Source organism: Python bivittatus, unplaced genomic scaffold (genome assembly GCF_059951505.1).
Source record: "Python bivittatus isolate LINGU-HERP-01145 unplaced genomic scaffold, Pbiv_v1 ctg000850_np1212, whole genome shotgun sequence".
Taxonomy (NCBI): Eukaryota; Metazoa; Chordata; class Lepidosauria; order Squamata; family Pythonidae; genus Python; species Python bivittatus.
In genome coordinates this window covers 8,833,215-8,846,609 of record NW_028277112.1, presented here as the reverse complement: position 1 = coordinate 8,846,609, position 13,395 = coordinate 8,833,215, and the positions used below count along the sequence as shown (strand labels likewise).

At 35.8% G+C, this 13,395-nt stretch overlaps 1 protein-coding gene across 1 annotated transcript in view; it reads left to right on the top strand.

Moving 5' to 3' along the window:
* EDIL3 (EGF like and discoidin domains 3) overlaps positions 1 to 13,395 on the top strand; it is a 191,010-nt gene that overhangs the window by 83,171 nt on the left and 94,444 nt on the right. The window contains exon 4 of the mRNA XM_025167536.2: positions 3,581 to 3,694. Coding sequence (XP_025023304.1) covers positions 3,581 to 3,694 — 114 coding nt within the window. The remainder of the gene's footprint in view (positions 1 to 3,580; positions 3,695 to 13,395) is intronic.

Sequence of the window (13,395 nt, the reverse complement as noted above, 5' to 3'; positions counted from 1 at the left end):
GTGACTCATAATGAATCCCAATACTTCTGTTTTTATTATATTTTGATTACCTTTCAGTAGGAAAAAAATATGATGGCTATGACTGATACCTATAGAAAAGCTGTGGGCTGCTTTGGTAAGAAAAGCGGGGTAAAAAAGCTTCTAGAAAGCCTACTTGCAAGACCTTCTTCTGTCTGTGTTCCAAAAACCCTGACATTCAGAGGTTTATTCTTTAAAACCAACGAAGTTGGTGATTATCACTGTCCCATTTGTTGGAGGATACCATCATTTAACAATGTATCAAATACTTTCTTTTATATGAGTCTCCCACCATTTCACTTGATTGGTTGATTCTGTGTTTTAGTAATATGAAAGAGGGAATTTTCCACTTTTTTCACACCACGCAGAATTGTATGATTCTTCTATCATGTTCCTCTTTAGATTGTTATCCTTTTTGCAGCCATAAAACTTAACTTTAAATTAGATTAAAACAAAACCAAAAACAAAAACAATCTCAATGGATTTCTACAGGGAATTCTCAAACTAGTTCCTTTAGTTAGTTCCATCCAGAGTTGTTGGGAGTCAGGCGGCATATAAATTTAATAAATTATTGTTGATCATAAAGTCAGCCAGTTGTTTAGACTGGATTTGGATGATGATGATGATGATGATGATGATGATGATGATGATATGCCTCAGTCGTAAGTAAATAATTATATAAAATCAGTATTATAAAGTAGGAAGAAAAAAAAGAAAAATGTGTTTTCATCAATGGGGTTGGCTTCACACCTCAGACCAAATGCTAATTCTCATTTTTATCACTTAGTAGAATGTGTTTATCATAAAATGTGTAACTTAAGAGTTTTGTTTCAGCCTCTGTATCCAAACAAATGGAGCCTATATAATCCTTGAATATATTTTATTTCTCTACTGTCAATTTCTCTCCAATATCTTGGAAGGTATTGATTTATTCTGAACAGAGATTTAACAGTTTGTTCTTTTTTCAAGGAAAAACTTTTAAAAAATCATTTTGTATCAGATCAACACCATATCTTTCTTTGTTTTCTAGAAGTTTAGACAGAATATTTTGGTCCCTTTAGGCTATACTTCAGGTTTACACAGTTTTTTTAAAATGTACTCACAATCCCTTTAATTCTTGCAAAATGGGACTTTAGTGTTTGAAGGATGCCTGTAAGTTGAACGTTTGTGTTTTTTATCACTGAATCAAAACTAGAAGGTACCATGTAAGTAAACAGAAATAGTTTTAAAGTGAAAAATGAACCTGAGCATAGTTTATTGGAAGAGAAGGAAACTCAGTCAAGCAAAGCCAGTATATTTGAACAATGAATAAATGTTTCACTGGATGTGGTTCCCATTATATATTTTCAATTAATACCTAAGAATAATGTAGGCTTATCTTAATGGCTTGCCTTTCCATTTAAACTGAACTGAAGAGCCAAGCTAGTAGTTGCTTTCCATCTGGCTTGCACATCGCCTAACGGTTGCATTGCTGCTGCCTGGCAGTATTCATAGGGCTACTGGATCTGGGCTGCCAAACACCAGATGACTAGTAGATGGCTGTAGAAAGATACAGAAGACTGTTGTTGCCAATAATTAATAGATTTTTACAACCCAGATCCATTAGTCCTACAAGTACTCATTGTTTGAAAGTTGGATATAGACCTCAGTTCTTCAAAATATGGTGGCACAGATGATGCCATACAATTCCACAGACTGCATTAGCACAACATGGTAAATTATTAAAGTCAATTAATACAAATGTGCTCATTGGCTCCTTCTTTCTGAGTGGAGAAGCTATTAAAATAATCATCTGTAGTTTATTTACTGTTTAGGGTGTCATGTGTACAATGATTATATTACATAGATCTGAAATTATAGACTACAGACAACTACAGACAGAGCATGTGAACAGGTTGGGGTATTATAGGCAACTGATGGGACTAGCAGTAACGTTTGCTGGCAGTTTGCTTTTCACAAGAAATCTGTGTTCTCTTGAAATGATTTCTGTTTGTAGACCAGAATTGTTCTTACAGATTTGAATATTTCTGTAAGTAGTGATGACTGATAATGCATTGACTCTCTTTAAGGTAATCTCATTTGTGTCCTGGTCATATATATAAATAGTCAGTCATGGTAATAGGGTTCAAGGAAGATAATGGTAATTGTTGCCGTGAAGGCATATTTTTAATGTGTGAAATTACAGTGAAAATAAGTTAATGAATTACTGTGATTGCTATCTCAGTGTATATTAAAAGCAGTTAGAAAGAAGGAATAGTATTAGCTCTCTCTGTGTAACTTAGAAAAGTTTCAATTTTTCAACCAACAAAAAAAGAAAAAAAAATCAGTTATGTGCAAAATCCAGTGCTACCAAATTTGAACCATTTCTGACTGGTTTTCTTGATAGGAATGTATCTTCATTTCAATCCAGGGGTGGGGGAACTACAACTTTTGAAGGACTCCATGCCGGACTTGCCTGGGGGGGTAGAAAGAGCTATTCTGTACCACTTCTAGGATTCTCAGTACAACTGTTAAAATCTCATAGGAGTGCACATTTCCACAACTGAAGTCCTAGAGTGAAACTGACTGAATTTGGGCTTTTTGAGAGTTACTGAAAAATAGTTATGTTATGCTGGAGTTGTTTGTGGTCCAAAGAATAAAATTTTGAGAATGCTAATTGAATAACAGGAAACATGAAAAAGGACAGGTGAAAGTGAAAGTGAATACCTGTTTTTAAGTTTTTCTCTTTAAAATGTCTTTTTTATTTTTTTCTAATTCAAATTTGGTATGGGGGAGACAAATTTGATGCATGTGGGAAGGGGAAGCTAGGAAAAGTTAGAAAATAGATTTAGCCAGAGGCTCTAGAGGAAAACATTCCAGAAAAATATTGTCCAATGCATCCTTGTGGCTCTGTTGGGCAGCAACTCAGAATGTTGTTGATTGTGTCATGCTAAGCCCCTCTGTCTCCTTCCATCTGGTCATGAGAACTAGTTCAGAGTATATGCAGCTTGCCCTCTTTCTCAACACACACAAATCCACCCAGATACAACACGAGGAGAGAGCAGAAACATATATCCAGAGATGCAATATATTATTACTTGGTAACCCAAAAACAAGAGGTTGGAAGGAATTCCAGAAGAGTTGGGCAACATAGAGTAGGGTACCAACTGCAGCATTTTGATATTATGCAACATCTGAGTTTTTGGAGTACCAATAATATACCTTCTTGTTCCAATTATTTTGCAGTTTTGTTTTCATGGACTCAGTTTAAGCAAAATTCAGGGGGTTTTTTTGTTTTGTTTTTGTTTTTGTTTAAATGAGAAGGATTTGAGAATGTAACCGACTGTTCCATGGAAACCAATGCAGATGTTAAAATGCTTTTCTTGACTATATAATGTTCCATTTTTTATTACCAGCATATTGCCTGGCTCTTAATTACATATGTGAGAAAGACAGAAGTCTGTAGGATTTTTTCTTCACTGAAAACACATTTATACTTTATATAGGCAATCTCTCCAAGCATTGGACTTGTTCTGATAATGGAGTTTTTTTTTTTACTAAGGATTTAATTCCTTCCCCACAGATGTGAATGAATGTGAAGCTGAACCCTGCAAGAATGGTGGCATTTGTACAGATCTGGTAGCTAACTATTCCTGTGAGTGCCCAGGTGAATTCATGGGGAGAAATTGCCAATATAGTAAGTATACATTACAACATACAGATTTCACTCTGATTGTCCTAGTGCTAGTGTGTAAGTGTTGTGAACTAATATGTTATATCAATGGAAGACAATCAAGAAGCATAACATTTAAATGAAGGTAATATAAAATTGGCTGAACTCATACCATCTCAGAGTTTTGATTGATGACTACCATTTTAGAATCACTGAGCAGCTTTCTCTCCATTCCACTTTCTCTTTTAGTAGGATAATTTTTTATAATCAATTTCAGAAACGGTTCACACAATTTTGTACATTTTCTTCTTCTCTTTCATTTTTTTCCCTTGTAAAAAGAAGATAGACAGACAGACAGACAGACAGACAATGTATGATCACATTTCTCTTTGGGAAGTTGTTTTACAATATTTATGTATTCATCTTTTGATTCTAGGAAGGGAGGAAGCAATATTTGCCAATTGCTCATTCCTTTTGTATCCTTGAAAAGCTTAAGGGATGTATGGATGCATATAGAAAGTTACACAGAGGAGAGAGACTAGGAGATTTCCCTGTCCTCTTTTTCCTCTAGTATAAGCATCTACTGGCTCTCAACCCCTTCAGGAGAAACTTTTATGGCCATCTCATGAGTTTCATGCCTCATCCATGATTAAAGCTTTCAAAGAAATAGGTTTGGTACACATTTTTATATGATAAGGCTGAGATGCACAAGATATTGTTGCAGTGCAAATTGATACCCCCATATGGTATGTTGGAATGTTGGGGTACAGTGTATATAGATTATGCTGATCTATATAGCAAAACATACATTCTGTTTTGAAAAATTATTTCATTCTTAGACCTCCATTAACTGCTGATAATTGTAAAGTGAATAATATGATGGACAGGTGATTTAACATTTCTCTGGCTGAAATGTTAAAAACCATTTAGAAAAATCAACCACAGACTTTCTGAAAACATTAGTTTAAGTTCCCTAAGTTTTAATATTCGTGAGCTATAAACATAAACTATGGCATACTGAAATGCTAACATGTAGTCTTAGTACAAGATTGTTCTCAGAGACATAATATTAATATAGAAAAGCTCCCTTTCTTTCACAAATGTTTATAGCATGTCAAAACCCTAACTGTGTAGCAATATTGAAATTACAAAAACTACCATTGCATATATTTATAGTAATTATGTAACTGAAAAATGTCATGCTACTTATATAAATCAATGATTTGCATAATATATATAATAAATTGTTCCTGCCTCTAATTAAACCAAGGTTTTCTCACTATAAATTTAACATACTTAAGCATTGACAGTTAGAAGAGATTTGTACAATTATGGACATCCAATGCAAGTTTTAGATCATGAAACAGATTTTCTATTGAGATATTTTCTATTAAGATAGTCTATTAAGATATGTGTTAACTTCATTTTGTTCTTGCTTTGAAATTAACTTGGAACATCTTCAACCCAGGACATTTTTGAAGTTTTGTATAGAGTGGTTGCTTGTAGGTCACTGTCAGGAGGTTTATATAAACTTATTTTCAAACAAATAAATTTTAGCCGTGTTATTACACTAGAGCACCCAGTTTGTCAAGCAAATAGAACAAGAAGTAGAGTATAATTCATTGGCTTTGATTATACTTTAGGGATAGAAGGACTCAAAAAAAAAAAAAAGCTTTTACTGCATTGGCACACCATACATATGCTGAAGATACATCCTTGGTGACAGGTTTTGCAAATTGAGACTCTGGAGAATTTGGGTTCTAGTGAAAAAGCAGTAAGACCTATATTGTAATAAAGGGAAAGTAATGCTTTCTCCCATACATATTCTGATAGAAAACCTGCCCTTCCATGCACATATGTGTTTTTTCCTAAATAGGACAAATGTTCACATTCTTCTAGGCTGCACCATTGTTTACCTACCCACAATTGCTGTTTGGAAATTTCAGAAATGGGTAGTGATCTTTTTGTTCAATGTTGGGCAGCCCAAGTGCAAGGAGGCCTATTATGCAACTGCTCTCCAAAACAAAGCTTGGGTAATATATCTGGGTCCATAGATAATATCTTCAGCCAATAGTTGAATACTTTAATTACTAGATGGCCTTGTATAGGGAGTATACCCGATTGTGCCTTTACTGCCGGAGTTGGTGCAGACTTGTACAGAAAATAGCCATGGGTCAGAAAAACACCTGCAAACCCTAAAAAGCAAAAATGAAATTTCCTAAAAACTGGTACAGTTAATTTACCAGTGTCATCCATTCCATTGCCTATGGATGATTCTTGCAGGAAATAAATAGGCACAAATAAAAGATAGCCATATTTGGAAGTAGTATAGGGACTTCTCTGTATTAATGCTTCCCTGCCTTAAATAAATGAGCACATGTTAACTATAATTATCTCATGTCCTGAGCCCTTGAAATATTTATTCACTCAAATCTCATTTGACTAAGCTGTTGAGGATTTGTGAAATATGATAGAAAAAAAAATCAAGCTAGAATCTCTCATCATTGCTGCATATTCTGCTATTAATGTCAACAATTTCTACATAATCTCCCTTATCTGTCTCTCCTCCCCCCCCCCCACTCCTTTTTTTATCATTTAAGGTATCACTTATGCAGCATTGGGTACAACCAAAGAAAGCAACAGTCATATAGTCAAATATGCTGTAAAACTGTGTGTTGTGGACTATAGTTGTTTAACTGAGCAAGCTGCATCCAGAACCAGCCATACCATTGGGCAGAGATGTTAGACAGGAAGCTGCAGCAAGATATTGGAGATCAGCATTGTTTATAGCTTTATTTTATCTTTATAGAACAGTTACCATCAGTATCAGAAGCAGTAAGTGTCTTGCTAGAGAACAATGGTGGATGATGGTGTTGCTGAGCTTCCATTTCATTTGTTGGATTCCAGTTGGCATTTGGTGGGCCCTTTGTCTCTTTCACAATCAACAGTATGGAAGATGATAGACAGTCCTATGATGAGGGAAACTGAGGATGGAAAGCTGAAGCAATGCTCCAGCAATGCTAAAGAGGTGTTAAAAGCTGTGCAAATTCACAGCAGCCTATGTGGCCCTTCCTAAAAATTTCCTTAGACCCAATAGAAAATACTGCCGATGTACAAGTAAGATTAAATTGGCAGTTCTTTTGACTTCTGACATGGGACTGGGGAATACCTCCTGCATTTTGGGGAAAAAAAGCAAAGCATATGCCTTGATTTGAGCCTGAGTGGCAAGAAGAAATATATCTATTCTTATGTAATGGGCATTTATTAACATATGCGCTATGGTGTCCAATTCTGTGGCAGCTCCTTGATAGTTTCAGTATTAATTTGGATTTGGCTAGCATTCATAATATTTTTACAATTCTCTTCAGTCTCCTCCTTGAAGCCCATCTTATTCCTATACTAAATATGTTTCTCTAACAATACTTCACTTTTATTTTCCACATGTGATGCTATTTTTTCCCCAGAAATACAATAATGCACAAGAATTGATTGATTATGTGCCATCAAATCAGTGTCAACTCTTAATGACCACATAGATTTTCTCCATGACAATCTATCCCTAACTTGGTCTCTCAATGGTACACTCATTGCCACTGTAACTAAGTCCATCCACCTAATTGCTGGTTGTGCTTCTTTTTTCTTTCCTTTCACTTTTCCCAGTATTAGAGCCTTCTCCAGAGAGCTAGCTCTTCATATAATGTATCCAAAGTAAGATAATTTGTGGTCATTTGTGTCACTAGTGAGAACTCTAGGTTGATTTGTTCGATGAGCCATGTGTTTGTTTTCTTGGCTGATGCAAGGTTTTGAAGTAGATGGGTTCTGAAAGGGGAGCAATAATATCATTGTGCCTGTAAGCTAATACTAAGGGAGTCAGATTTATTGCCATGCTTGATTCAGTCAAGTAGTGTCATCTACTTCTGCTGTCATTTATATAGCTTTCCCAGAGTTTGTGAAACCCATGGAGAACAATTCAAGACTGGAATTAGTTTGGTTCAAGAGCAAGCATGAAGAATCATTCCTTGTTGAAGCCACATTTCCTTAGGATTGAGCTGTCAGGGGTTGTATGCAAGTAGAAACCAGAACTGGCTTTAAGCTAAGGTCAAGTAGGCACTAGCCTAGGGCACAAAGCTTAGGGAGCACCTATGCTGCCCCTTCTTCCAAATCATTCTAAAAATGTGAATTTTCATATCAGTGGAAAATGGCACCATCAGTCAATGTGGCCTAGGGGTGCCATACTGTATATCCTTGAGCTGGCACTAGTAGGACCAAAGGTAACAGCAAAGTCAAGAGTCAGTGAAGCTACAGTCAATAATAGATAGGTTCAGGCCTTTCTTCCTTTCATTTTTTACAGTAGTGTTATCAATAAGTGGCAGGATGTTGTCTTGACTAATCTTCTACCATCAATATTAATCCTCCATTAAGATGGAGCTTACCACTTTTAGCTACTTTTTAAAAGGAGAATATGACATTCTGTGACTTTGGGTAATTTAATAAATGTGGCTGAGAGCTTTTCTTTTCTTAAGTCACCTCAAGCAGAGTAAGGCCTAGTACATACATTACTAACCCATTTTCACTATCCCATATTCATCTGAGAAAAGGTTTCATTCTAGTATATCTTGGGATATGAGTTCATTTCCCATAGGGCACTTAGCAGAAATGTAGTTATTTTTCATGCCCTGCAATGTTCTTTTGTTCAGATTGAATATAAGGCTGCACATCACAAGTGCGGTGTGATTGCTATCATATGGATCAGACAGATAGTGTTCAGCTACTTAGATATTCTGCTCCTATAAAGATTGGTAATTTCTTGCCAGCATTACTTCTGAACCTTCTCCCATTTACCTAAGAATTATCTTTATATCTATGTTAAACACAATTTCACTTCCATAACTTTGCTTTGATTTATATAGGTCCCCGCATAGTTCATCATTTCCATCTGACATAAAAATACTCTAATTTTATTATTTTTCTAAAAAAGAGAGAACAGTGTGTGTACATATACACACACACATACTTACACTACATGTATATGTATATATACATATATACATACACACACATACACAATATACACACAATATACATAAGATGTGTGAGAGGTATTGCAGCTTTTTAATTTATTTAAATGAGAACAATTTGCCTGTATTTCTGCTTTCTAAGATTATTATACCTCATTTTTAGCACTTTACATTAGCATGATATTCTTGATTATTTCCAAAGGACTTCTTCTATGCTAACAACCTCTACTGTCGACTTAGTTTTGCTCATTGGACCACAAAGTTCCCTATTCCACCCCCCTGCCCACTTTCTGGCTGCTGAAAAGATAACACAAAAAAGCTGGAGAAATGGCAGGGGGCGGGGGGGAGAGAGACTTCCTTGTTTCCATAGGCAGGCTGTGCCTTTCTGTGATGTATGTATGTGGTTGCTGTGAATGTTCAGTGCATGTGAGTGGGTGATAGGGATGAATGTGCATGTATCCAAGCAAGTAAGTCATGTAGAAGGTTGTATACCAACAGGCAGGTTCATTCTGTCCACTCTAGTGCTGGCTGCTGTCCCATTAGTTAGGACTGTGGCCTTACCTACAGCTGGTATGTAGCTCCCAACTTGCTTGTCCAACTTGCTTGTCAAAGCAGCGCTTGGGCAATTAAAATTTCTTTTGTCTTGCTTTAAGCTGCCTTGGTAACTATATCTTGTAACCAATAGCACTATTGTCATACTGTGGAAAAACCCTTATGCTAATTTATGGGAAGGATAGATTGTATGTTTAAATAGATACCCATGGATCACCAACATTTCACACTTGAAAGAATAAACTCCCTTTCTAGTAGAACAGAATGTTTATGAAAACATGTTATTCATATAAAATGCCTTCCAGCAGTGTTAAAAGCAATATATAAGACAGCATCTTTCTGTGGGCTGGCCTTTCGGTAGACAATACGACCTTTCAGTAGACAGTATTGTAAAACAAGATGAGAAGTATAGCTCAGCATCAACAGAGCAAACTGTATATTCTAAAACAATGTACCATTACCATTATCCATTGGTTTATGCTGCTGTTGCTTTTAGAATTACTGTATATGAACATATCTAAATCTATGACAGAGTTCCCCAAAACTCCTACACTGATGATGTTAGCATAATAAAACATTTGCAGTTCAAAAACCAAGCTCACAGAACTTCAAAAATGCAACAAGCGGGTTACGTTGATTTAAACTTAGTTTACATATAATGAATAATAGAAACAGCATATAGAAAAATAATTTCATTTATCACAATTGAGGCATATTACCAACATGCAGGTTCCAGTCAGGGGGCCAGTCTCAACTAGAATTCCAATGAGATGGGTTCCATATGCAAGTTCTAGAACACAGTGAGAGTGTGGACACTTGCATCTAGAGTGCAGCAATTATGGATTGCCCTCTAACACCGTCCTTTTTATCTGTTGTGTTCAGTTTGCCAATCCCACCTAAGCTTCCGGGCTCCTTAGTTTCCTTGCTTCTTGTCTTCTTGCAGCTATTATTTTAGACTGTGTAGCCCACCTCAGGCAATCAAAAAAATTTATGAGACCAGAGCATATTTCTTCTTCCTGTGGTTTTCACCATTAGCTACTTGCATAAATTATATATATCTTCACCCATTTGGGATTTCCCCATTTTTGATCAGATAGCAGAGAGGGACAAAACAATCCTATTGCAGTCTTTAGCTCTGGAGTTTTAAACAAGCATAGTGTTGACTTCACAGTGTGCTTCAAATGCAGTGTGCATCAACAATGCAGCACTGCAAACTAATACAAACTCCAAAAATTCAGCTCCAGTTCCATAGTTCCTCAACAATGTAAAGCAGGAGATATCATTGTGAATTGCAGAAATTAAACACATTTATAGGGAACAAACATCACTCAAAATAGTGGGAGTTGTTTCTAAGTAAACATAAAGAGGATTGTACTCCCTGTTACACTTCATTATTAATGAATTTACTTGTAACCCAAACAGCTCAGTTGAAGTAGTTCCAGCTGAAAGTGCTGAGGATTGAACTGTATGTCAAAATTGCACAGAAGAAAATAATCATTCATTTGTAGAAGATTATGAGATCCAGCAGAAATGTCCAGAATCTGAAAAAAATGCAGCAATCTAGTCCCTTTCTTTTTGCAACTCCTATACCATCTTCCACTATGTTCCAGAATCCCCACTCCCAAACTTTCTAGAGCAGAACTGAGGCAGTCCTTTCCCATCAAAAATTACACAATCAGTCTTACATTCTTATCTAAACTGATATGATATTTTATCAGCGACTGGTGGGTTCTGGTGGCTGTCAGACCTATTGCTGCCTTTTCTTCTGAAGGGTCAGCAGATCCTAAGTCCTACTTTGAGGGACCTCTCAATTTTTATTTTGGCTATTAATTCATTTCAAATACCTGGAAAAAAAACCTGTGACAAAGAGAAAATATGTTACAAAGCTGCATCATTGGTTCTTTAACATCCTTTATATTTCCAACAATGTTCATTGTAGATATGGTCCACTGCTCTTAAGCACTTTACAGCATCACCCATTTTGGGGTATTTTTTGGATCAGCTGTTTTTTGCTTTAAATGTCAGGACATAGCATAGCATAGTATCTCTCTATTACATCCCTAGCTTTCATACACCTTAACATAGATGAGACCGATTTAAAATGCAACAGAAGTATAATGAAATTAATAACCCATTTAGAACAGAGTTTCCTTTAGATTATGCAAACAGATTTTACAAGCACAAACATAACTATTGACTATTTTGTAGGTAATATCATGGTGTTTGTCTGCTAAAAGGAGAGAAGTATAATAAGCTTTTGAGTTCCACACAAAAATATCTATAAAAGGAGCTGTATGAAAGGACATGTCCAATGGTTTCAACTATTCCTGAGTACAGAGGCAAACATGTTCATTATAAGTTATATTATTGAATTTTCCCTCTAGCAGAGTGGTTGGAAGAATATTAGTATAGCCCTTAAAGGGTGCTTTCCAATATCTGGCCAAAGCCAGGAACTTAAAATAGCAGTTTGGCTTAGTGAACAAGAGTCTTGGTCTCTATGTTTGATAATCTAAGGGGCATTTGCTGATCCAAGCCTGTGATGAGTTGCATAAGAAGCTCCTTAGCCGATAGGGCATTGTTAAGAAAACTTTGCTGTGAAACCACATGACAGCATTTTTTTTATGAACTGTCAATTTCCAAGCAGACTGGAAATCATCAGCAAATATAGAAAGGGCTAGATCTCATTGACAATGTTTTAGTATTGGCTAATACTTGAGCATGACATGCTACACTCTTCTGTCAGTTGCCCCATTTCCAGACAAAGAACAGCATTAAGCACGTCTTGTAGCAAGGTTCTTAGAAATTTGAATTGTATGTGTACTAATGAGGCAAAGTTGAGTTTGTATCTGGGCCTAATTGAGTTCTATATAGGAATTAGGGCCAGTATTTTGATCACAAATAAGTTATAGGCCAGGCTGAAAATCTTGTTTCCTTTCCCATAAAAGAATCTCAGGGTAACTGTCCTAGTTCTTTGGGCAGTCAAGGTTGCTGGGTCATCCAGCTCCATTGTTTTTTATTTTTTTATTTTTATTTTTTACTTGTCCTAAGAGCTGAAAAACCAAACTTAAGTACTTAAAGCACTTGGCCAATTCAATACCATTACAACTGATTGGCCTTAGGTCTTGTAGCAACAACCATAATTTTGGTCTTATAATAATAAATTACAAGTTAATTACTTAAGAATCTTCAAGGCTGTCCTGAAGCGACTGAAGACTATACTAGTATCAGAACATCATCTGCATAAAGTAAAATAAGCTATTGCTCTTAGCAAATTTAGAAATGTGTATTCCAAAGTAAGATGCCTCATCAGTGAATTAACATAGAAGTTAAAAAGTAGCAGTGATAAGATACAGCCTTGCAATACTCCTTTGGGATTAGAACACACCTAGAAAGCAGACTTTCACTGTAATACCTAATTCTCAAGATTGCAGTTAAGTGTTACAGTAAATAACCTAATTTGTAAATTGCAAATGAGTAATAATAAGTACCTTTGAATTGTAGAGTTGTTAAGTTTAACCCCTAGTTTTACTCTAGAAATGGCATAAAATGCAATTTTGAAATCAACAAAGGCTGCATTTAGGATTGTTCTGGATTTAGTGATGCATTTTTCAACCAAATGTTGCAGTACAAATCCTTGGTTTACAGTAGAGTACCCTCAGGACAAAGTTCAAAGGTATGCAATTATCTTCTGTGAGCATAAACATGTACCTGGAATATAGGCAAGATGCTTTCTGAGCTTTCAGTAAATGCATCTAGTCATAGAAAAGGAAAATGTGCTATTTCATGAAGTTTAAAGGGGTAGGATCTTCAATCAATTAACTCTGAATGTGTGCAGAACTGAAGTCAGACCAGTAATTCATGGCTGTCAACTGTTTTACAGGACTGTCAGTAAAACAGATAGTTCTCTAAAATTGTTCCTAGAGTCATAAACATATAATTTTATAGTAAGATAATACTGAGGCAGTTTGAATAACATTCTTGTTCAAACCTAATGTAAGGAATCTTCCAATGCTTTTAAGCATTCTTGTTTATTCTGGTTGTTTGCAGAGAAGAGACCTTATGCTGTGGATAGAAAAAGACCAATAATAACCCACTGAATTTATGTTTCATATGTGGATATAATCTGAACCAAACAGACTTTTGAAATGCTCATTC